The 25977-nt window shown below is 44.6% G+C and overlaps 1 protein-coding gene and 1 long non-coding RNA gene across 2 annotated transcripts in view; both read left to right on the forward strand.

Annotated features, from left to right (window-relative positions):
* The first annotated feature begins 2474 nt into the window (after window positions 1-2474).
* Window positions 2475-11849, forward strand: LOC143486778 (uncharacterized). Its single transcript, XR_013123664.1, has 3 exons — window positions 2475-2670; window positions 2933-2994; window positions 3150-11849. It is a non-coding gene; the product is annotated as an uncharacterized LOC143486778 (long non-coding RNA).
* Window positions 11850-12870: 1021 nt separating this feature from the next.
* ctc1 (CTS telomere maintenance complex component 1) overlaps window positions 12871-25977 on the forward strand; it is a 27705-nt gene continuing 14598 nt past the window's right edge. The window contains exons 1-13 of the mRNA XM_076986071.1: window positions 12871-13078; window positions 14609-14763; window positions 15440-15677; window positions 16876-17096; window positions 17360-17492; window positions 17597-18112; window positions 19710-19841; window positions 21531-21754; window positions 22117-22267; window positions 23427-23760; window positions 23861-23975; window positions 24695-24840; window positions 25207-25589. Of these exons, the coding sequence (XP_076842186.1) occupies window positions 13037-13078; window positions 14609-14763; window positions 15440-15677; window positions 16876-17096; window positions 17360-17492; window positions 17597-18112; window positions 19710-19841; window positions 21531-21754; window positions 22117-22267; window positions 23427-23760; window positions 23861-23975; window positions 24695-24840; window positions 25207-25589 (2790 nt within the window). The 5' untranslated portion in view covers window positions 12871-13036. The remainder of the gene's footprint in view (window positions 13079-14608; window positions 14764-15439; window positions 15678-16875; window positions 17097-17359; window positions 17493-17596; window positions 18113-19709; window positions 19842-21530; window positions 21755-22116; window positions 22268-23426; window positions 23761-23860; window positions 23976-24694; window positions 24841-25206; window positions 25590-25977) is intronic.

Below are 25977 nucleotides of genomic sequence, written 5' to 3' on the forward strand. Positions count from 1 at the left end.
CACTGTTTGTGGTATAGGCCTCCAGCCATAAAAGATAGCGGCTAAAACCATCTATGCAACCATTGATGGCAATGCCATAGGGTTTTAATTTGTCATAGCCATCCATGTGCCAAAGTGCATTTGGTCCTCTGCAGCTGTACTGACGTCTTCTCAAGCGTCGAGCTCGTCTTAATTCCACACCTTGTGGATCAACCAATTTGATAATGCGTCTTATGGTATCTTGTGACACAACAAATCCACGTTGAACTGCACGAAGATGTAGCCAACGATAACCTTGCATCTGGCCACTGGTCATGATCTCTTGTTGAACAAAGGCCAGTACTTCTTGCAGGTCTGTCTGATTCTTTCTTCTGAAGATCCCTAGTCTTTTACAAATTCTCTTTAGGGTACGAATACTTATAAGTATCTGATTATTATGAGCTAAAATTGCAAGTATTTCTTTGTTACTGAAAGACAGTCTGAAGTACAATCGAATTAAGTCATCTAACTCTGACATTGTAGGCACCGTTTCTGTCACTCCAGGGTCCAGCCTTTCACAAAAGTCCTTGTTTTCTTTGTGAGAGTGGTTGCTTGCTTTTGCAGAAATTGAATATGGCAATGCGGTCTCCATAGGAAGGGATGTAATTTGCAAGAGCTGCGTCATCCATCAGTGCTATGACAGCACTGTCAATCTGCAGAGAAGAAGAAAGAAAATAAGTTTCTTCAAAGTTCACGTTGCAAAACAATTAAATTACATTTTATTTATACAGCACCAAATAACAACAAACAGTCACCTCAAGCTGTGTCAGTTTCTGTGTTCGAAATAGCCTACTACATAGTGGCGTACTGCTTGGGCCCCAGATCAGTATCCAGTATGCAGTATGCGAATAAAAATAATTTTTCCAGTACGCGAAACATCCCCGGATGACATACTACTTCCGCAAAATATTAGTACGCGAACAGAGCTATCTTTGTGGTGTACTGCATCCCATCATGCAACGCTACGCTCACATGACCCCGTAGTATGCTTTGCTTTTGTCGCATACTGGAAACTGTACTGCATACTACTACGAGGACCAGTATGCAGTATCCAGTATATACTGAGTGCAGTATGCAGTATCCAGTATGTAGTAGGCTATTTCGAACACAGCCAGTGTCTCCAATTAACAGGAAAACCATGTATTCTGGGACAAATACAATAATGGGATAAGGGAGCTACAGTATGACCTTTAAGTAGGGTGACCAAACGTTCGTATTTCCTGGGACATGTCCGTATTTCACGTCCTGTCCCGGATTATTTTTTTTTTGTTTTTTAAATGAGGAAATGTCCTGGTTTTTAAAGTACCTTCATTGGACCATTAAAATGTAAATGTACAGGCACTACACTACACTGGCGAACGTAAGTTGTTACCGGGGGTGTAAAATGGACACAGCGAGAAAAAAAGACAGATTTAAAGTGTGCAGAAACAGTCTAAATAGTCGTTGGAACTAACCTAGTGAAAATCGGGCCATTAAATAATTTTTTTTTGCCGGGACTGAATATTAAAAAGAAGGAAAACCGAGATAAACCGGGAAATCCGAGACAGTCCCGGGAAAACCGGGACAGGTGGCAACCCTAGTATAAACTGTGATTTCAGTCTTGAACAGTCTTAAACTGATATTAGCAGGTGGCTAGCGCTCATAACGTGCTGCTTAATTGCCGTAGTAAACGTACTCAGTTCAAACTGAAAAGAAGTACAATAATACTCAAAAACCCGTCAATTGACCAACTTTGATGTAATGTGAGACGTTGCCTATTTGCCTAACATTATAAGCTAACAAACATGCTAACAAGTAACGGTAACTTGCTGAGAAAAAAGTGCCAGCCGACAAACTGTCTTTGTTACTCACCTTCTGCTCTTCCATAATGGAAATGCTGTCTTCTGGCACTCCTCGCCCACGGAGAAACTCGTTTAAATCGGACATTTCCGTCCACGGGTTTGTTCACCAACTGCATATGTCTCTGTCATTAAGCTGATGACTTCCAAGTACCCACAATTCCGAGAAAAAAGTCACAATTCTGAGAATAAAGTCAGAATTGTGAGATTAAAGTCAGAATTCTGAGATTAAAGTCAGAATTGTGAGATTAAAGTCAGAATTCTGAGAATAAAGTCAGAATTGTGAGATTAAAGTCAGAATTCTGAGAATAAAGTCAGAATTGTGAGATTAAAGTCAGAATTGTGAGAAAAAAGTCAGAATTCTGACTTTAATCTCAGAATTCTGGCTGCCCTTTTTTTTTTCCAATGTCCCATATATATTTTTTTTTATAGTGGCCCTAATCCTCTTCCGTACTGTGTGCGAGGCGCTGGTCTAATGAGATCGCATGTAAATGCATAAACTTGTGCCAACAGGTGATCTGAGGCTGCAGTTTAATTGGTTGGTTTCAGATTAGCTGCGCCCCCGGACACACCCACTCTTGTTGGTCACACCCACTCTTGTTGGTAGTGTCAGTCAGCTGCTGGAGAAGGGGTAGTGTAACAGGGTTAAAATATATATATAATAATATAGTGAGTTTCACCAAAATGGCTTATTATAAAACGGTTCATAATGGTTCTGGGAAGCTTTTCTCTTCTCGCTCTGACGTCACTGCAGACTGTGTCCCTTTGCTGTTACCGTACCTCCATCAGACGAGTGAGAGCTCTGGGATGGACGGTGTGTAGCTGCTGCAGTTTCTCATTAATATATTATATAATTTAGTTAATACCTAGCTAAAAGCCCAAAAACACTTTTCGAATACATTTTATAAACATATTGTCCCTTTTTAGTGAGTAAATTTGATTAACAAAACTAAAAGTTGAGAAAGTTAACTTTGCTATATTGTCGACGCACGTGCTCCAGTTACCTGAGCCGTGTTTGATGGCTTCGTCGGCGAAGGTTGATTAAACGTATAATTTCTGATATTTTTATTACCCAGCTTGTGATGTCTGCAGCCGTCTTATGCAAGAGAAGATAAACGCATGATAAAATCTGTTTCAGGTGTGTTAGTTTGTCAATTTTCCCTCCACAATTGTGTAAGTGTATTGTGTGTGTTACAACATGTTCATTTTGCGTGCATTGAGAAAATGCTTTTCATCTGTAATTTCGGTGTTTTTAGTAAGAACAATCTATACGATCACATGTGTTTTGTACAGTTATATGGCATAAATTAGCAGACGAGTGAGAGCTCTGGGATGGACGCTTGTGATGTCTGCAGCCGTCTTATGCAAGAGAAGATAAACGCATGATAAAATCTGTTTCAGAATAAACAGTGGAAAGCAAGCCCCTGTGTCCGACTGCTTCAGTGACCGAACAGTGGTCGTTACATTGGTGCCGTCGACTCCGTGATTCTTGGTCAGCTTGATGCAGATCGCCGCGTAGTTGCTGCGGAGTTTCAGCGAGGGCGGACTACAGGGATCCAGAGCACGAGGACAGCGTGGCCACACCCCCTTCAGTGCCGCGGAACTCTTTGCCATACGTTTCAATGCAATAGTCAGGTACAAGGGACTGCCAGTCATTGTTAAAGTGTGCATTTTTTTTTCTTCTTTTTTTTTTCACTCGCATTGATTGTGAAAGTGCTAATCCCTACCTTTACTGAAATAAGTTGAAAAATATGGCAAGTAATTTTCTTAATGCCACTGATGCGGATGATCATTTCTTCACTTTTGGGAGGGGTAGAGGGTTTATGTCTATGCACAAATCACCTAGGTTAAGAGACAAATGTTTGGGTGCTTCCCAAGTGTTAACTAACAGTAATGGTGATTCAGGGCTGGGTCAGGATCAGGTTGATTCCATTGCGGAGCAGTTTGCTCAGAGTGGGCCAAGTCACTCTACACCTCTTACTGATTTGAATCCAGTACGACAGCTGAGTGAAATGATTAGTCAGGTGGGTGCTCAGATTGGTGATGCTATTGTAGAGAAACTAGCCTTACAGGGTTCAGTCAATTTTAATGCAAGTCAAGGCAATGTACAGAGAGACAGACTTTGTTCATCTGGTTGTAATGACGCTCCATGTATTAATGTTAGTGTCAGCCCTAATCGAGAGCCTGTAATTTTCAGGGGTGATGACTCAGATAAATGCTCAGTTACAGAGTGGATTGACATGATGAAGTCCTATGTCAAAAGACGGAATTACACAGTGTCTGAACAGTCAGATGAAATATTGTGTAGGTTGATGGGTAGGGCTAGAGATGTAGTCCGAATAGGATTGAGAAGTGACCCCACACTTAATGCCAAAGAAAGTCCAGACGCAATATATAACATACTGCTGCACCATTTTAGTAGGACCTCATCGTGCCTGCCACTTGCAGACTTTTACTCCACATTGCCAAGGCACAAAGAAAATCCTGTTGATTACTGGATACGTGTCAACAAAGCAGCAGACCTCGCTGACGAAGGCCTTCGTCGCCAAGGCAGATGCATGGAAAACATACCAGAGGAGGTAACCAGAATGTTTGTTAAGTACTGCCCAGACCCTGAGTTGGCTTATGTGTTCAAATGCAAGCCAATTCACGAGTGGAGTGCAAAGCAGATTCAGGAGAGAATTGATGAGTATCAGTGTGAGAAGCGATCTGTGACGGGTGGTCCGGGTGCTACACGTTTACAACACTGTGCTGTCGCTTGTGTGGAAGACAGCGATCTGAGTCCTAATGGAAAAACAGCATCCAAGTGTAGCAGTACTGTCCCTAACACTGGTGAGCCTACTGTTGTGTTGTCCCAACAACATACTAGTCAGAGTGATGATATGCTAAACCGCATGATGACAATACTCAAACAGGTTTTGGAAAAAGTCCAGAAAAAGAGTGCAGAGCCCTCTAGGCAGCGTGAGGACAGGAGAAGAAGCTGGCGTAACATCACAGCATGCAGTGTGTGTGGTGAGAATGACCATAGTACTAAGTCCCACTGTCTGTCAGAGAAGTTGTGTTTTGGTTGTTACTCTCCAGGTCACACTAAAAGCTCGTGTACGACCAAAACAACCCAAAAGAGCAGTTTGCAGGGAAACTAGCGGACCTGTGTATGGAGGGAGGATGCTCAGGTCAGATAGACTCCCAATATGACCCTGATGTTAGAGATGCATCAGTTTCACCTAACTGTGTTGAAGCTCAAGATTCAGGCATTGTTGTATATCAGAACATACAGAAAATCAGGAGCAGTGACAGCCTGTTTTATACTTCAGTGATAGTCGAGAACAAAGTGTCTCTCAATGCTATGCTAGACAGCGGATCCATGGCGTGTACACTCAGTGATGCAGCAGAACTGAAACTTATTGAAGCTGGAGCTGTGAATGGAGCAAGCCGATCTGACACTGATGTTGTACTCATTGGTTGTGGTGGTAGCCGTGTGAAGCCAAAGTCCATAACAGAGCTCAACATGGAGATTTATGGCTGCAAGATTTCTGTTCCTGCTCTAGTAGTCGAAGGCCAATCGGATGACCTAATTATTGGCACTAATGTTCTCAAGCATATTCTCAGCAAGCTGAAACAAGATAGTCAGTACTGGAAGGTCATTTCTACTCCTACCTCAAATTGTTCTGATTCTGAGCAGTTCTTGTCTCTTCTTGCTGGTTTCAATCGCTGGACCAGTGGTGATGCTCCTGACAAAGTTGGTACAGCAAAATGCAACACAGCTGTTACTTTAGATGCTGGTTCTGAATATCTGTTATGGGCTAAACTACCTGGACAAACTGTGGTTTCACCAGGGAGTACTGTTATTGTAGAACCCACATCTTCACGTGCTGCTCCCAGAGGGTTAATGGTTGCACGTATAGTGACACCTTTATGGGGGGATAGATGGATTCCATTGAAAGTACTGAATGCTTCTTCCAGTCCTATTACTGTAAAAAGGAATGCCAAGCTTGCTGACGTCTTCACCTGCCTTGCTCTTGAGGACATGGAGGGTCCAGAGTCACTGTCTTGCAAGGTCCAGATTACTGACCATGGTCAGACTGTTCCTGAAGGCCATGATATTCCCAGATCTTGTGAGATCATCTCATCAGATGTGAGGGAAAGACTGAACAATGTGGGCTTGAGTGATCTTGATTTGGAGTCATGTGACATCTCAGAAACATGGAAAGGCAAACTAGCAGACCTGGTTCTCAAGTATGAGGATGTTTTCTCTCGCCACCATCTTGACTGTGGTGAGGCTAAAGGGTTTGTCCACAGAATCCACCTAGTGGACAATAAGCCATTTCGACTTCCATTTCGAAGAGTGCCTCCTGCTGAGTATCAGAAGCTAAAAAGTGTCCTGGATGAGATGGAAGAGAGAGAAATAATCAGAAAGTCTACCAGCGAGTATGCCTCTCCACTTGTTCTTGTTTGGAAAAAGAACGGTGACTTAAGAGCAGTGTTGCCATAGTTACTTTGAAACAGTAATCCGACTACTGACTACTGACTACTTCTTTAAAAAGTAACTCAGTTAAGTTACTGACTACTTGCTTTTAAAAGTAACTAAGTTAGATTACTTTTAGTTACTTTCAGCAGAGGCTGATCCCCGGCCCCTATAGCATGAAAATGACTACCAGTTCTGCCAATACTCACTTTATTGACATGTATTTTAACCGGAACATCAAAAATGACACTGGCATTTGTAAACTTTTTCTTGAAATAGGCTTACATGTTTTTTAAATAAATAAATAAGACAGTCTTTCTGTTCAACTCCGCCCACTTACAGGGTTGCCAACTCTCACGCATTGAGACACACGCATTTGACTGTCTTCACACGCTTACACGCCACACTTCCGATATCTCACGCCGAAAAAAAATAAATCTAGTTTATTTACCTCTGATCCACATCTATGATTCAATGAGTTACTAGTTCGATCTGGCGCCAACCACCGGCGATCGATCGATCGCGATATAACACTGAATTTAGTCCATTTTACACCCCGCCCGGTAACAATTTACGTTCGCCGCCAAGCCCCGGTTTTTTTTTCAGGTTTGACGTTGTGTTTTTGAAAGTAGACAGCACTCTGTTGCCAGCACAGAGTGTACAACGGACCTTAATGTTGTCTTCCTTAGCCGAAATAAAATCAAAATAATGCCTGTATTTCCAGCTGCTAAAGGCGAACCTCAACTTCCATATTGTTCACATCTGACTTTGGCGCAGCAGAGCAGAGATGACGTAACCGCGTAAGAAACGTGTAGCCAAAAAATAAGAATGAATAAATATAACCTACGTTCCCCCGAAATGCAGAAATAGTAACGCACGATGTTTTAGATAAGTAACTTTAATCTGACTACTAGTTTTTAAATAGTAGTTGCGTTAGACTACTCGTTACTGAAAAAAGTAGTCCGACTACAGTAACGCGTTACTAAGTAACGCGTTACCGGCATCACTGCTTAAGAGTGTGCACTGACTTCCGATGGTTAAACAAACGGACACTGAAAGATGCGCATCCACTGCCTCATCAGGCTGATTGTCTAGCCGCACTTGGAGGAAATTCATTTTTCAGTACGATGGATTTGACATCGGGCTTTTATAATATGCCTCTACATGAAGATGACAGAAAATATTCTGCATTTACTACACCGATGGGGTTATATGAGTATACAAGGCTCCCGCAGGGCCTTTCAAACAGCCCTGGAAGCTTCATGAGAATGATGACAAGCATATTTGGTGACCAGAACTTCCTCAGTCTCTTGTGTTACCTTGACGATCTTTTAATTTTTGCTCCCACAGAAGCACTAGCATTAGAACGTTTGGAGCTGGTTTTCAGTCGCCTGCGTCTACACAATCTAAAATTGGCACCCAAAAAGTGCTGGTTCCTCAGGCGATCAGTAAAGTTTCTGGGACACATTGTGGATGAATCAGGAGTATCTACAGACACAAGCAAGGTAGACGCTATCAGCCAAATGTGCGTAAAAGACCTAATGGAGCAGGATGGCATCACTCCCTCCCCATCTCGTATTAGATCATTTCTAGGTATGGTTAATTTCTACCAACACTACATACCAAGCTATTCTGCCACTGCTAAGCCTCTGTTTGAATTGGTAGCAGGTCAGAAGCTAAAACGTAAAGGTAGACCATGTGCAAAAGTCCGCTACCAGTGCCGGAAATTGACTCCAAGTGATTGGACATCGGCTCATAAGCAGGCATTCGATGCACTAAAGCTTTCCTTACTGAACTGTGTTGTGTTAGCACACCCCGATTTCACTAGACCCTTCATTCTATCCACAGACGCGTCACTGGATGGCTTGGGAGCTGTTCTCTCGCAACTTCAGGAGGGACAAAGTAGGGCTAGACCCATTGCTTTTGCAAGCAAATCGCTCACACGAGCTCAAAAAAAGTACCCTGCACATAGGCTTGAGTTTCTTGCATTGAAGTGGGCAGTGTGCGACAAATTTAGCCACTGGTTGAAAGGTCATGCATTCACAGTGTGGACGGACAACAACCCACTTACCCACATCATGACTAAACCGAAGCTTGACTCATGTGAACAGAGATGGGTAGCAAAGTTGGCATCATATGAGTTTGATATTAAGTATATTCCTGGCCCTAGAAATGTTGTTGCGGATGCCCTCAGTCGCAAGCCATTTGTAAAACTGACCATTGGCCAGAGGATCTTAAAAGACCCATATGATAAACTGCTCAGAGAAACGGTCCCAATGTCTAACAATTCAGTGCAGGAAGCTTTCAGATGTTCAAGTTGCCCTGATGATAATGATGATGCCACTTATCTGGCTAGGGAGACATGTGCACCAAAGTGTCATGAGAAACATTCGCTTTCTAAAGAGGTAGTTTCTGCTATTCTGGAGACACACAGTGAATGGGAATCTGGAGCTAGAATACGTGCTACAGATGTGCTGGATCACTTGCCCCAGATGATTTCTTCTGATGTTGATGTCATTCCTTACTCGGAAAGAGAGCTACGAGATGCCCAACGGTCGGATCCCACCTTGTCTAGAGTGTTGCTCTATGTCGACAGAGGCCGGAGACCATCCAGGCGGGAAAAAGTCAGAGAATCTGTGATGGTCCTGAGGTATCTAAAACACTGGGAGAAATTGGTCACTAGCAGTGGCATTTTGTATAGAGTATGCAAGGATCAAATCTCCAAGAAGAGACGACACCAATTAATCGTCCCAGACTCTTTCAAACAAGAGGTTCTTAAAGGTGTCCATGATTGTGCGGGACATCAGGGACAATTTAGGACCTTAGCACTAGCTCGACAGAGGTTCTTTTGGCCCCATATTGATAGAGATGTGCGTGAATATGTCAGGCACTGTCCTAGGTGTCTCATTGGAAAATCTAGTGAACCTAATGGTAGAGCCCCATTGGAGAGCATCAGAACGACGTCACCTCTCGAACTTGTGTGCATTGATTTCTGGTGTGCAGAAGACAGCAACAATAAGTCTGTTGATGTGCTTGTGGTCACGGACCATTTTACCAGACTATCACATGCTTTTCCATGTAAAGATCAATCAGCGAAGCAGGTAGCTAAGCAGTTATGGGACAAATTCTTCTGTGTATATGGATTCCCAGAACGAATTCATTCAGACCAAGGAGCGTCATTTGAGAGTCAGCTAATTAGTGAGTTGTTGAAGGTCGCTGGAGTCAGAAAGTCTCATACCACCCCATACCACCCTATGGGTAATGGCAGCGTTGAGCGCTTTAATAGAACTCTGGGAAATATGATTCGCGCCCTTACTCCTGATGCCAAGAAAAACTGGCCAAAACAGCTGCAAACGTTGACGTTCGTGTACAACTGCACAGTGCACGAGACAACAGGATACCCACCTTTCTTCTTGATGTTTGGCAGAGTCCCGCGTCTTCCCATTGATTTAATGTTCAAAAACATCTTGAAAGACCCTGAGATCAGCAGTTATGATTCTTATGTCAAATCACTGTCTAAAGACCTTGAGGATGCTATGTTGATCGCTCAACAGCATGCGGATAAAGAACATCATCGTCAACAGCTAAACTACAATCGTCATGTGAAGGGATCACAGATCACTGTTGGTGACAGAGTTCTGGTTGCAAACAAGAGAGAACGAGGGAAGCGTAAAACTGCAGATAGGTGGGAATCCACAGTCTACACTGTTGTCAGTGTTAATGAATCAACCCACACATTCAGGATTCATAACCCTGTAACAGGTCAAGACAGAGTTGTTCACCGTAACTTGCTGATGCTTGCAAATTTTCTGCCGTTGATTATGGACACAGTTTCGGATGCCTCCTTTGTTGAATCACAATCAGCATCATCACATGGTCTCACTGATGTGGATGAATGTCTGCCTGGACATTCCGCTGAAGACACGTGCACAAGAGTTCAATGCTGGGTATCTGGTTTACCTTGTAGTGAGGATAGTGTGAGCAATATTGCAAATATTGAAGCTCTATCTACAAAATCCCCAGATCTGAGTCAGCCACAGAGCGAACAGACTATTTCCTCAGAAAACACAGATCAGCTCAGTCATGATGCCGGATCTGAATCGGCCAGGTGTAGTAACCATGGCCATGCACACACTGGTAAACCTCAGACAAATACTGTTAGTTCAAGTTCAGGACATGAGGTCAGGTCGCGTGTGGGTCGATTAGTTAAGCCAGTTAATCGCTTGATCAGTAATATGTCACAGAAGGTAGCTGACAGAGACAGTTACAGAGCGATTGATAAGTTCACCAAGTCAGTTTTCCAAGTGTTCAAATGAGTTAGTCCTAAATGAGAGCTTTTAGTTCACAATCGTGGGTACATTTTCTTTTCTTTTCTCTGATGATTCCATATTGATTGGTTGGTACAATACACCACATTTTTTTCTTTTGTTATAGCTGAGTAGTAGAGTGTAACTCGTTGTGGGACAAGGTCTTTGTGGGATGTAGGCTGCATCCTGCTTCCAGAAAATGGTTGAGAATTTGGCGCCATTCTCTTCCCTTTTTTCATCCCTGTTGGGATACTCTTTTGAGTTGGAGGACTGTGAGTCACCTGTGTCCAATGTGAATATATATTTATTTTTATTTTTTTTTTATGTTGGTGTAACTTTTGTACCTGTAGTAACCCAAGGAATATGTGCTCATTTTGGTAAAATTTAGTGGGGGAGGGTGTAACAGGGTTAAAATATATATATAATAATATAGTGAGTTTCACCAAAATGGCTTATTATAAAACGGTTCATAATGGTTCTGGGAAGCTTTTCTCTTCTCGCTCTGACGTCACTGCAGACTGTGTCCCTTTGCTGTTACCGTACCTCCATCAGACGAGTGAGAGCTCTGGGATGGACGGTGTATAGCTGCTGCAGTTTCTCATTAATATATTATATAATTTAGTTAATACCTAGCTAAAAGCCCAAAAACACTTTTCGAATACATTTTATAAACATATTGTCCCTTTTTAGTGAGTAAATTTGATTAACAAAACTAAAAGTTGAGAAAGTTAACTTTGCTATATTGTCGACGCACGTGCTCCAGTTACCTGAGCCGTGTTTGATGGCTTCGTCGGCGAAGGTTGATTAAACGTATAATTTCTGATATTTTTATTACCCAGCTTGTGATGTCTGCAGCCGTCTTATGCAAGAGAAGATAAACGCATGATAAAATCTGTTTCAGGTGTGTTAGTTTGTCAATTTTCCCTCCACAATTGTGTAAGTGTATTGTGTGTGTTACAACATGTTCATTTTGCGTGCATTGAGAAAATGCTTTTCATCTGTAATTTCGGTGTTTTTAGTAAGAACAATCTATACGATCACATGTGTTTTGTACAGTTATATGGCATAAATTAGCAGACGAGTGAGAGCTCTGGGATGGACGCTTGTGATGTCTGCAGCCGTCTTATGCAAGAGAAGATAAACGCATGATAAAATCTGTTTCAGAATAAACAGTGGAAAGCAAGCCCCTGTGTCCGACTGCTTCAGTGACCGAACAGTGGTCGTTACAGTAGCAGCATTTGTGGACTGGCATGTGACGTTTTTATGCCACTGGCATAAAAGGAAATGACGTTTCACGTGCCACTGGCACTTTCCGGTGTACTGTGGTATATGCCACCTTTTCGTGGATTATACAACTGTGTCCTTCCGGTATCCCATGGTATATGCCACTATCTAAGAGGAATATACTCGACTTTTAGTGGACTTTCCCACTTTATCAAGTTTCCGAAAGAAAAAAACATTATGCTAAAAGGCTAAGCTAACGTTACCTGAGGTAGCAGTGTACCTTTAGAAAATGTACAGCTAAGTGCGATATACCCAAGCGGAATATGCCACTGCTAATATGCTGCTGCTGAGTCAAATATATCAGCAGGTTGGACAAAAAATCATTTCACAAAGCGTTCACTTGAAGAACGCTAGGGCAAAATTCATGTTCAAATAAATAAAGGGCAAAAAATTGTTTACGCCCCTCCTCAATTTGTTTTGCACCAGCCGCCACTGCGACATAAACAACATAAAATCTCATAATAACAACATGCTGAAGAATTTTTACATTCTTTGCAGCAATATGCTTCCGTACTATATAAATGCCACTAATAACAATAAACAAACAAACTCATAGATTTCAGTTCATTTTAGGTACGTTAGTCAACGCTGATGGTGATAAAATATTAACTAACCTAGTTAGACCAGTTACTCGCGATCGTGGTCCAATTTCCCATTAAATGTTGTCCGTCTGAAACACGTGCTCACTGTTTACACAACAGTTTTGATCTATTTATGATTTCTTCTCGTCCATGTTTCTAAGAGGGAGCAGCTTAGATTCGAGAAAAGGAAGCAAATGTTATTTTGTTCATTCATATTTATATAGTACATAAAGGACTAAGCAGTGGCCCAATTTTTAAACCTCTATATAAAAACGTTTAATTACGGTCCCGCCCGCTAGGGGCGGTGTGTTCGTATTCCGCTCCTGGCCGCTAGGGGCGGTGTGTGTGTAGCGGCGCTACCTCATAACGGCGCTGGAGACGCGGCGAGTAAACCGTGTGTGTCGGTTTGAAGGTTCAGCGCGTGTTTATTCCCGGTGTGTTTAATCACGTGAACGCGCGTTTACACGGTACGATACCGCGAGCAGCGCCGCCGTAGACGGAGAGATGGAGTCACAGTGGCGGAGAGACGGAGACGTGTGATACATGGAGGAGTTCGTGTCCCGCTTTAACCACCGCGGCGCAGCGGTAGGAACCCCGCCACACCGGTCCCGGTACCGGGACTCACTCTCCGTTGATCCTGGCTCAAAATCACGTTAGATGTAGTTTGGACCAATTCACGGTGCCCCTGAGCAAGGCCCTTAACCCTCAATTGCTCACTTGTATAAAAATGAGATAAAAATGTAAGTGGCTCTGGATAAGGGCGTCTGCCAAATGCCATAAATGTAAATGTACATGTACATTTCTCGGATGGTGATCTACCAAAAAAGCATCTCTGTGCAACTTTTCATGTACATTTTGTTGATTCTACTTCAAAATCATTTTAGACCACATATGTCAAAGTCAAGGCCCGCGGGCCAGATCCGGCCCGCGAATTGATTATCTATGGCCCCCTGGATGATATTTAATTACTATTAGAACCGGCCCGCAGGCCACAGCCACCCGCTGGTGTTTTGCACGCACAAACACTACATTCCCCACAATGCAACGGTAGCCCGCGAAGTCACTGCAGCGCGCACAAGCGGTCAGCGCGGCGAAAATAACGTAATCGCAGTGGCTCAGCTCGTGCGCGAGCGTCTCGCGCGCTGTCGATTCGCGAGGTCGTGCATCTCCCGAATTTTGTACTTTGCGCGCGCCGCGCCTCAGCGCAATGAACAGTCATGTTTGCAGGGTTCATACATCTTTATAAGGTGGAATTAAAGCACTTGTACGTCACTTTCAAGGTTCATTTCAATATTTCCCAGCACGTTAAACTTAATTAAGTTAAATATTTATACATATATTCGAAATGATTCGAAATAATTCGCTTTTTATTCACATTATTTAATGGTTGTTTATTTTCAAAACGCCCAATATTAACGTCTTCACGTTCTCTCATGTTTCGTCCTGTAATTACAAGATACAAGAGAACTGTTCAGTCAGATAGTTATTTGTTGTGAAACGAAGTAGTTACAATTTCAAGCATTTTCAAGTACTTTAGCTTAAATTCCAGCACTTTTCAAACCTTTACTTTATTCATGTTTGCTTGTTGAAAAATATTTTCACTTGAAAATAAGAAAATATTGCTTTATTCATTTAAGCATTAAATAATATACACTGTGTTAGGTCTTGGTTCAATAGGCTATGTGCAATCATTTAAATGTTTTAATAAACATTGAACCAGTCCGGCCCTCGGCTTGTAGCAAATTTGTTTTTTTGGCCCTCGGTGTATTTGACTTTGACATCCCTGTTTTAGACATATAGACACAAACTGCCAGTTTTACAGATGCAACACCATAAAATTAAATGTATATTCATGTCAGTTAGAAAATACTGAACTATAATACTCTCAGTATTAAACATAACAGGGTGCACTGCTGTCAGGACTCGTCAACACGTGGGTTTACAGACTGACACAGGGACAACATTCACATACAACACGGTGTGTGTGGGACACAACTCCACCCAGAGAGCCAATACAGCACCCGTTCCCTAGAAGGGGATGAACCGCACTAACTCTGATAATTCTCTCTCTCTCTCTCTCTCTCTGTCTGTGTGTGTGTGTGTGTGTGTGTTCAGGAGCAGGGCTGGCTGCAAGAGGTGTACGGTACAGTGTGCCACACGCTGCTCCCACTGGCCGCTCCCGGTGTGTCGGTAGAGCGGCTCGCTGATGCGGTGGTGGAGCGTGTGAGAACCGTGACCTCGAGCTCCCAGTCTCTGCCGGTCAGTTATAGGTGAGTCACTCACGAAATATACAATTATGAAGCAGCTAACAGATCTGACGTGAAATAAACGTAAATTTACTAAGACTTTAATGTGTTTCTTAGTGTTTACAGCAAATATCTAATTAACCTGTTAATCAAACACTGTTGTGTCGGAGAGCTGTATGAATCACACACTGTAATGTCAGATCTGTATGAATCACACTGTAATGTGTCAGAAGTGAACACTGAAGTTAAGGATATTTGATTGAAACTGTGAAGCACTTCTGTGAGCTGCTCCAGATACCTGCCAGATATAGTGAAGTGTGTGTGTGTATGTGTATGGTGTGTGTGTATTTAATGTGTGTGTGTATATATAATGTGTGTGTGTTTATAGGTGTGTGTGTGTGTGTATATATATAATTTGTGTTTATAGGGGTGTGTGTATATATAGTGTGTGTGTGTGTGTTTATAGGTGTGTGTGTATATAATGTGTGTGTGTATATATAATGTGTGTGTGTGTGTATATATAATGTGTGTGTTTATAGGTGTGTGTGTGTGTGTGTGTGTGTTTATAGGTGTGTGTGTGTGTGTATATAATGTGTGTGTGTGTGTGTGTGTTTATAGGTGTGTGTGTGTGTGTATATAATGTGTGTGTGTGTGTGTGTGTTTATAGGTGTGTGTGTATAATGTGTGTGTGTGTTTATAGGTGTGTGTGTGTGTCGGAGCTTATCTGCAGACAGCGCACTCCATGCTTCAGCAGCCTCACCTGGAGCACCAATCAGTACAGAGAATGGGCCAAGGAGGCGGAGCAAGTCCTGCCCAATCACAAAGCACTCCCACGCACCAGCCTCCTCTTGATTGGCTTCCTGTGTGACGGGCGTTCCTCTGGCCAGTGTGATGGCTTCTGGAGAGTGAGAGACGCAACTGGGAGTGTACGCTGTGAGGTGTGTTAGTCACTGTTCTGAGATCAGTGTTCTCATATCAGCGCCTCACACTGGCACTTTGATCTGTTTCCTGTGAGTGTGACAGCAGTGTGAGGGTGTCTGTGTCCCGTCACACTGCCCCCTACTGGAGGATAAGGACCAGGACCAGTTAGTCTGCTGCAAGGGTCCTGACCCGCAGGAGAAAGAGAGATCATATTACACCTGCACTCCACTCACTGCACTAGTTACCTGTCAGCTTTAGAATAGATTTTATGGTTCTAGTCATGGTTTTTAAATGTCTTCATGGTCTTGCCTCTCTTTACCTCAGTGAAATTATGGTTAGATATGTTCCAGTCAGGTCTCTCAGGTCTTCAAATAGTAATCTACTGGTGATTCCTAAAATCCTGCTTTCAGCCTCTGTGGTCTTCCGCTCAGAGACATTTCATCTCATACACCTTCATGAAGAACCTCAAACCTTCCTGTTCAGATCTGCGTTTCTTTAGGGAATTACTGTGATTTTATCATTTTCTTAAATCATTTCTATTATTAGGATTCTATTGCATTTTGTTTGTTTTCTTCTAGTTATTTTTATAATTATGTTTATGGTTAATTAACATTTTTATATTTTTAATTTAAATTTAAATTTAATCATGATTTTTCATTAAATTGTTTATAAATTGTAAATCACTAAGTTGCATGTATGCAAGAAAGGTGCTATAAATACAAATAAATATTTTTATTATTCAGAGTTCAGGATGGTTTTACAAAGATGCAGTGTTATCTGGACCATTTGGGGCAGTATACTGGGGCATTATCAGGACCAGTAAGATTCTGCTGGGGCAATATCAGGACCAGTAAGGTTCTGTGGGGGCATTATTTGAGCCTGTAAGGTTCTGTGAGCCCCAGTTTAAAGATTCAGTCACATGTGAGACTTCCTCACTTTCTTCTGCATTGCCTTCCACAGCAGAGGCCATGTTGGCTTGGTTCACTAGAAATAAGATCAGACCACTAATGTCCAGTCATTTAACTCCTGTTGGCTTGGTTCACTAGAAATAAGATCAGACCACTAATGTCCAGTCATTTAACTCCTGTTGGCTTAGTTCACTAGAAATAAGATCAGACCACTAATGTCCAGTCATTTAACTCATTATTCTACTGGAGATGTAGTGGAGATGAACACATCTGTTTTCTCAACTGAGGCTGTGTTGTTTTCCCCCAGATTTTAAAGTCTTCACCACTCTGGCTGGGTACGCTGATGCTCTTTCCCACATGGAACTACATCCCCCAGGATGCACCTGGACCAGGAAAGAAAGCTGAGGGATTCTTAGAGCTGATTGGCTCTCCCATCTGTGTGACCCCTGAACCCACAGTGTTTGACAGTGGAGGGACACTTGGTGAGGTCACTGGAGTCAAGAAGATGGCCAAACTGCTGAGGCAAAGGTAATGGGGACTTTTATTTTATACTTTTTCCTCAAAATGAAAAACAATAGTGTTTTATAAATAAATATAAAATTTGTCTGCAGAGCTTTTATTTTTATCTTAGTTTTGTTGGTGTTATATTTTAATATTAGTTAAAACATAAGATGTTAAAATGTCATTAGTATTTCATGTAATGTTTAATAAACTTGAAGATGGTGTCTCCTGTAATACTCAGACTCTCTCTCTCCCTCCCTCTCTCCCTCCCTCCCTCTCTCTCTCTCCAGGGGCAGTGGAGGAATGTGTGTGTGTGTATGTGGGGAGGTGAGTGTGGTCTGCCCCCTGCTGGTCATTGGTGGGAAAAGCTTCTTCTGTTTTGTGCTAGTTGAAGAGGACGTCTCCGTGCCCGTCCTGGTGACGGTGAGTGGGCCGTTCGTTCGTGAGCTGGTTGTGTGTTCACGTGTGGTGTTGTGCTCCTGACCTGTGACGTGTAGTGTGTTGGTCTCTCTCTCTGTCTCTCTTAGGACCCAGCGTGTGTGTACTGGAGGCAGTGTGTGTGTGTTGCTCAGTGCGTGTGTGTTTCTGCATTGCGTGTGTGTTCTGTGCGTGGGTGGGCGGGACACAGAGTGCTGTCCGTCACACCACAGTCCCGCCTCCATTCCTGCCCCCGGGCCAGGGACCCTGGTGACACACACACACACTCGCAGACTGGCACACACTCAAACACACACACCTCCTCAAACAAGCCGACACAGGAGAATACACACACACCATCAGGAAGTGACTCTCACTCACAGTTGATTGTAGGAACACATAACCTAGACACACCTCCAAAGCGGGACACACCCCCGGAGCAGGACACACCACCGGAACGGGACACACATCTGATGCGGGACACACCCCTGGAGCAGGACACACCCCTGGAGCGGGACACACCCCTGCAGCGGGACTCTGAAGAAGGAGTGGTTCAGGTGGATGTTGGACCTGCACACCCTGTTTACCCAGTGCGGAGAAAACTCTCCAAAATCATTAGCTACTGGGTACGTTCCCAAAGATCCTCACTGACTGATCCATAACTCATTTAGTTCTTCACAAGATCCACACATGACCACACATGAAGATCTCAGATCCACACATGAAGATCTCAGATCCACACATGACCACACATGAAGATCTCAGATCCACACATGAAGATCTCAGATCCACACATGACCACACATGAAGATTTCAGATCTCAGATCCACACATGACCACACATGAAGATCTCAGATCCACACATGAAGATCTCAGATCCACATATTGAAGCTGAATATCAAATGTGTCTGCAGCACCACTTAGAACTGCAGCTACATCTCCTACACCTCCTCCATCTATACCTCCAACACTACCTACACCTCCTCCATCTATACCTCCAACACCACCTACATCTCCTACACCACCTCCATCTATACCTCCAACACCACCTACATCTCCTACACCTCCTCCATCTACACCTCCAACACCACCTACATCTCCTACACCTCCTCCATCTATACCTCCAACACCACCTACATCTCCTACACCTCCTCCATCTATACCTACAACACCACCTACATCTCCTACACCTCCTCCATCTACACCTCCAACACCACCTACACCTCCTCCATCTATACCTCCAACACCACCTACATCTCCTACACCTCCTCCATCTATACCTTCAACACCACCTACATCTCCTACACCTCCTCCATCTATACCTTCAACACCACCTACATCTCCTACACCACCTCCATCTATACCTTCAACACCACCTACATCTCCTACACCTCCTCCATCTACACCTCCAACACCACCTACACCTCCTCCATCTATACCTTCAACACCACCTACATCTCCTACACCTCCTCCATCTATACCTCCAACACCACCTACATCTCCTACACCACCTCCATCTATACCTACAACACCACCTACACCTCCTCCATCTATACCTCCAACACCACCTACATCTCCTACACCTCCTCCATCTACACCTCCAACACCACCTACACCTCCTCCATCTATACCTCCAACACCACCTACATCTCCTACACCTCCTCCATCTATAGCTTCAACACCACCTACTACATCTCCATCTAAACCTCCTACACAGTGTTTAATTTGTAAATCAAATGATGCCGGAACGCAAACAGTGGACAACATAAATTGTTTCCGGATCGAGGCAGACAGTTACCGGAACGTACGCTTCAAAATAAAGAGTTCCCGGATCCTGTTACGGCAGGATCGGCTCAAATTAAGCCCTGCTCCTACACCTCCATCTATATCTTCTATACCTCCTACACCTTCCATCTATACCTCCTCCTTCTATACCTCCTACACGTCCATCTATATTTCCTCCATCTATACCTCCTACACCACCTCCATCTTCTCCACCTACACCTCCTCCATCTATACCTCTTACACCTCCATCTATACCTCCTACACCACCTACACCTCCTCCATCTCCTACACCTCCTCCATCTATACCACCTACACCTCCATCTATATTTCCTCTATCTATACCTCCTACACCTCCATCTATATTTCCTCCATCTATACCTCCTACACCACCTACACCTCCTACCTACACCTTTTAATGCATGTGTGTGTGATTGACAGGGCAGGATCACCAGTGTCCTGAATGAGGAGGCGGGACTGTATGAGATTGATGGGAAGGTGGGACTGTGCCTTGCCTATCAACCACCCAAGAACTGGGGAGGCGGGGTTTTAAGGCCAGGGGCGGAGATTGAGGTGAGCAAGCTTGATTGACCACTGGTGAAAGAAAATGTCACTAATTAGAACGTGTCCCACTGAGACAGCAAGTTCTGGACATCATGACATCAGAGGGAAACTGATGGAATTTTAGTTTGATATTGTAATGTTTTTTTATTCAGCATGGTTTTTAAAGCAATGTTTATTAGGGGTGTCACGATTTTGATATTTAATAGAAATTATGTCACGATCTCGAGCCTCAAAGTCAAAAAGAGGATCGACGATCCCTCCCTCTAAGCTACGCAAGCACCCACACTATGCAAAGTAAAACCTGGTTTATACTTGACGCGTTGCGACCGTCCGCGCACCGATAATGATGTAATTGCGGTGGCTCCGCCTGTACGTGAAGGCCTCGAATTTTGTAACTTTGCGTGCACCGCGCTTCAGTGCAATAAACCAAGTCATGGTTACTGGGCTCATACACCTTTACAAGGTGGAATTAAAGCACTTGTACATCACTTTCAAGGTCCATTTAAATAATTCCCAGCACGTTAAAACTAATTAAGTTAAATATTTATACATATACTCGAAATGATTCGAAATAATTTACTTTTTCATCACATTATTTAATGGTTGTTTATTTTCAAATCGCCCAATCTTAATGTCTTCACGTTCTCTCGTTTTGTCCTGGAATTACAAGAGGCTCGTATTTGTTAACGTAATACAAGAGAACTGTTCAGTCAGACAGCTATTTGTTGTGAAACCAAGTAGTTACAATTTCAAGCATTTTCAAGTACTTTAGCCTAAATTCCAGCACTTTTCAAACCTGGAACACAATGCAACATTAAAATTCGTCAGGTAAATGTTAATTCCCCTGTTTTTAAGGAGTATTTCTTTATACTACCTCATTTCGTTTCGGAGAACACTGGAAAGAATGTGACGCGCCAAGTATAAACACTTGCATCTTACAACTAAAGTGTTGCCCTCCATGTATGAAGACACTAAAGAAATTGTTTTTAAAGAAATTTTGTAGGATAGAGTTTAGTTTGTTAAGGCTCTATTTGTTCTATTATTTTGTACTGTTACTGTATTTTTTTATTATTTATTTTATGGTGCACATTGCTGTTTTAATAGTGCACATTGCTGTTACCAAAAAAAGCCACTAGATAGCAGGTACCCTCTGTGACCTCATTATTGTAATTATTATTGTTTGTTTTTGTTGTTTTCCACTGAGAACAAGATTGTTACATTTATCTTAATTAAATTATTTAAATTTGATCATTAGTGCCTGTATTACAGATCACTTGTATCACTTTGCATCACTTATATCAAACCCACCTTTTGAAATAAGATATTGTAAATTTGATTAATCAAACCAATGACTGACCATTGACTAATCTAAAACTGGCATAGGCCTCTCTGCTGTAAATTGACAATCGAATTGAATCGTGACCCTAAAATACAATAGAAATACAATAGAATCGAGGATTTAGAGAATCGTGACACCCCTAATGTTTATAGAGTGTTTTTCGATAAAACTGAAAATAAAACCTAACCAGATTCTACCCAATCAGATTTCACCTGACCAGACGGTCTTCCCCATGATTATGTCTAGATCATCTAAAGACCTCGGGTCACTATGCAGGAAGCTCCAGATCTTAGAACCGCAATCTCTCCATCTCTCTCTCTCATCTCTCTCTCTCTCTCACTCTCCAATCCCTCTGTCAGGTCCACAATGTCCACTTCCTGTTCCGTCCTTCTCCGTTTGGTCCTGACGTCCTGCTGTGTTCCTGCTTACGCTCCAGCATCTCTGTGATGAGCTTCAGCCCGCTGAGTTCAAAGGTCACGAGCATGAGGTCAGACAGCCCGTTGCTGTGTTACCTGCTGGAGAGGAACCTTGACGTGTCGGAGTATCTGTGGCTCAGCTACTGTTACACAGCACTCAGGAGCAGGTGTGTGTGTGTGTGAGTGTGTGTTTAATCACTATGTTCTCTCTCCCAGGTTCTCTCCACGGTGGGTGTGTTCAGAGCGTGTGTGTGCGTGCGTGTGTGTGTGTGTGTTTAATCATGATGTTCTCTCTCCCAGGTTTTCTCTACGGTGGGTGTGTTCAGAGTGTGTGTGTGCGTGTACGTGCGTGTACGTGCGTGTACGTGTGTGTGCGTGTACGTGTGTGTGCGTGTACGTGTGTGTGTGTGTGTGTGTGTGTGTGTGTGTGTGTGTGTGTGTGTGAGCGAGACAGTCACCTGAGTGTGTGTGTGTGAGTGAGTGAGTGTGAGTGTGTGTGTGTGTTTAATCACTATGTTCTCTCTCCCAGGTTCTCTCCACGGTGGGTGTGCTCAGAGCGTGTGTGTGTGGTGGCTGGACGGGTTCTTCAGTGTGTTTTACAGCATGATGAGGAGAGAGAGGAAAAAAGAGACATTTACAAAGAGATGCTCCAGGACCCACACACCTGCCCCCTGTCTCAGGTACCACACACACACCTGCCCCCTGTCTCAGGTACCACACACACACCTGCCCCGTCTCAGGTACCACACACACACCTGCCCCCCGTCTCAGGTAACACACACACACACACACCTGCCCCCCGTCTCAGGTAACACACACACACCTGCCCCCCGTCTCAGGTAACACACACACACCTGCCCCCTGTCTCAGGTACCACACACACACCTGCCCCCCGTCTCAGGTAACACACACACACACCTGCCCCCCGTCTCAGGTAACACACACACACACCTGCCCCCCGTCTCAGGTAACACACACACACACCTGCCCCCCGTCTCAGGTAACACACACACACACCTGCCCCCCGTCTCAGGTAACACACACACACACCTGCCCCCCGTCTCAGGTAACACACACACACACACCTGCCCCCCGTCTCAGGTAACACACACACACACACCTGCCTCCTGTCTCAGGTAACACACACACACACCTGCCCCCTGTCTCAGGTAACACACACACACACCTGCCCCCTGTCTCAGGTAACACACACACACACCTGCCCCCTGTCTCAGGTAACACACACACACACCTGCCCCCTGTCTCAGGTAACACACACACACACCTGCCCCCTGTCTCAGGTAACACACGCACACCTGCCCCCTGTCTCAGGTAACACACGCACACCTGCCCCCTGTCTCAGGTAACACACATACACCTGCCCCCTGTCTCAAGTAACACACACACACACTTGCCCCCTGTCTCAAGTAACACACACACACACTTGCCCCCTGTCTCAAGTAACACACACACACACTTGCCCCCTGTCTCAGGTAACACACACACACCTGCCCCCTGTCTCAGGTAACACACACACACCTGCCCCCCGTCTCAGGTAACACACACACACACCTGCCCCCTGTCTCAGGTAACACACACACACCTGCCCCCCGTCTCAGGTACCACACACACACACCTGCCCCCCGTCTCAGGTACCACACACACACACCTGCCCCCCGTCTCAGGTAACACACACACACACCTGCCCCTTTTCTCAGGTAACACATACTGGTAAACAGTAATATTCAAATTACTGATGAAAGAATTTGTGTGTCTGTGTCTGTGTCTGTGTGTGTGTGTGTGTGTCTGTGTTTGTGTCTGTATCTGTGTGTGTGTCAGTACCGTGTGAACAGTCCCAGTGTAGCTCTCTGGTCTGTGAGAGAGCTCTGTGATTGGATGGAGACTGAGAGCTGGGCGTGTCTTTCCCTGTCCTCTCTCCTCCCCTCTTCCGCCCCCTACCTGACGCGGGCGGAGCTGAACCCCCTGCTGTCCTGGTCCGCCCACGTGACTACTCTGCAGGGGCGGAGTCGGTCTGTGCTGCTTGTGGGCGTAGTGCAGCTCAGCTCCAGCAGGGCGGCGCTGAAACTGGTGGACCAGACCGCAGCAGTGGACTGTGTGTGTGTGAAGGCACAGACAGAAGACCAGAACACAACCATCAGCACATCTTGGATAGGTACGCACACACACACACACACACACACGTTTTCCTGCTGTCTGTGTTCTCAGGTTGTCTCAGGTTTTGTGTGTTGGGGGTGTGTGTGTGTGTGTTCCAGGTTGTCTGGTGTGTGTTCCTGTGTGTACGTTAGTAATGGAGAGGTTCATGAAGACTGATTTTCCCTCCTGGAAACATCTGGACCAGCCCAGATACATCACACACAGACACTCCAGGTACACACACACACACACACACTTTGCATTAAAGTTTACTTAAGGAATCTTGTACTTGTGCATGTTTGTGTTTTAGGGTGTTTTATCCGTGCCTGTGTGTGTTTATTGTATGGTTTATATTAGGGATGCACCGAAAATTCGGTCACCGAAAATTTTCGGCCGAAATGGCTTAAATTTGCATTTTCGGTTTTCGGCCGAAATACTTTCATCACCGAAACAACACGGCCGAAACAATGTGCTGTGATGACGCAAGCAAAAATCGCCACCTGCATGCGCTTATTTGGATAAAGCTAGCAAAAAAGTTTTCCAGTGATGGCGCCAAGGCAAAGGACATTACACCAAAAATGATGGAACTCGTTGCCTTAGACGATCAGCCGTTCTCTGTCGTAGAGGATGCGGGATTTCGTAGGCTAATAGAGAACATTGAGCCCCGTTATGTTTTGCCGAGCAGACGACATTTCTCAAAAGCGTGTTTACCTGAGCTGTTTAATGTTGTTGCAACTCATGTCACGTTTTTATGAGAGAATTTATATTTATCTTTCAGGCCAGTCAGTTATAATTAAATTTAACTCGTATAAAATACATATATTTATCCTCTCAGATAAAAACGGTTAAATTTAATTAATGGTCGGCTATTGTCAGCGTTATCGCCGTTAACGGCCCACCACTAATTTTATTGTAGGGTTTATATCAAGGTGTGTGTGTGTGGTTTATTCTAGGGTTTATATCCAGGTGTGTGTGGATGACCTGCACATACTGAGTCCATCGGCTGCTATGACAACCGTCCTCAGAGATGGTGTGAGGGAGGAAGGAATGAAGGATGGAGAGAGATCTTGTCCTCCTGAAAGGAGAGGAGGGACTGGAGGTGTGGGTGGAGGTGCGGGTGGAGGGGCGGGTGGAGGGACTGGAGGGGTGGGTGGAGGTGTGGGTGGAGGTGTGGGTGGAGGGACTGGAGGTGTGGGTGGAGGGGCAGGTGGAGGTGTGGGTGGAGGTGTGGGTGGAGGTGTGGGTGGAGGTGTGGGTGGAGGTGTGGGTGGAGGGGCGGGTGGAGGGGCGGGTGTAGGTGTGGGTGGAGGGGCGGGTGGAGGGGCGGGTGGAGGTGTGGGTGGAGGGGCGGGTGGAGGGGCGGGTGGAGGTGTGGGTGTAGGGGCGGGTGGAGGGGCGGGTGGAGGTGTGGGTGGAGGGGCGGGTGGAGGTGTGGGTGGAGGGGCGGGTGGAGGTGTGGGTGGAGGTGCGGGTGGAGGGATGGAGAGTGCTGGATCAGGGAGTGATGACAGCAGTGGGGAGCTGCACCCGCCTGGACAGAGGAAGAGGAGGAGAGAGGAGGAGGAGGAGGAGAGGAATGCAGGCGATCCCAGTGACCTCAGTCGCCATGGCAATGACCCAAGGGCAGATGAGTCATCACCTGTGCCCTTTGACCCCTGCGTGTCATTGCTCTTTCGTCTGGATATGAAACAGGGCGTCGCCTTCAGGAACGTCCAGATGTCCAATGAGGCGCAAGGACTCGCGCTGAGCTTTGTTGCCAAGGCAACGTGCCTGGGAAACGCACAGAGATGGGACACGGACCCCAGAAACAGACGGGTGGAGGAGAGAGAGAGGGGCGGAGTAACGGAGGTGCGGAACATTCTTACTAGGCTTGTCCCGATCCGATATTTGGATCGGCCGCTGATATTTGCAAAAAATGCGTATCGGTATTGGATCGGCAGGCACGAGAAAATGCCGATCCAGACACCAATTTAGATAATCCATTCCAGTTTTTGCTGTGTTTTCGCCGGTGAGAGTAAAATTCGGTCTGCATTTTCCAGCACACCTTCAGCACACGAGCATAGCATCTGCCCAATTTACCTCAGTGGCATCTCCTAACCATTAAGACGGCTACGTACATTTGAAGTTATCGGTAAAAATGTCACCTTTTTTACCTTAAAGGATGACAAAGACGAAGAGGTAGAGTGCAACATATGCCACAGTAAAGTCAAGCGTGGTGGTAAAGCTGTAAGAACTT

Source organism: Brachyhypopomus gauderio, unplaced genomic scaffold, assembly GCF_052324685.1.
Source record: "Brachyhypopomus gauderio isolate BG-103 unplaced genomic scaffold, BGAUD_0.2 sc45, whole genome shotgun sequence".
Taxonomy (NCBI): Eukaryota; Metazoa; Chordata; class Actinopteri; order Gymnotiformes; family Hypopomidae; genus Brachyhypopomus; species Brachyhypopomus gauderio.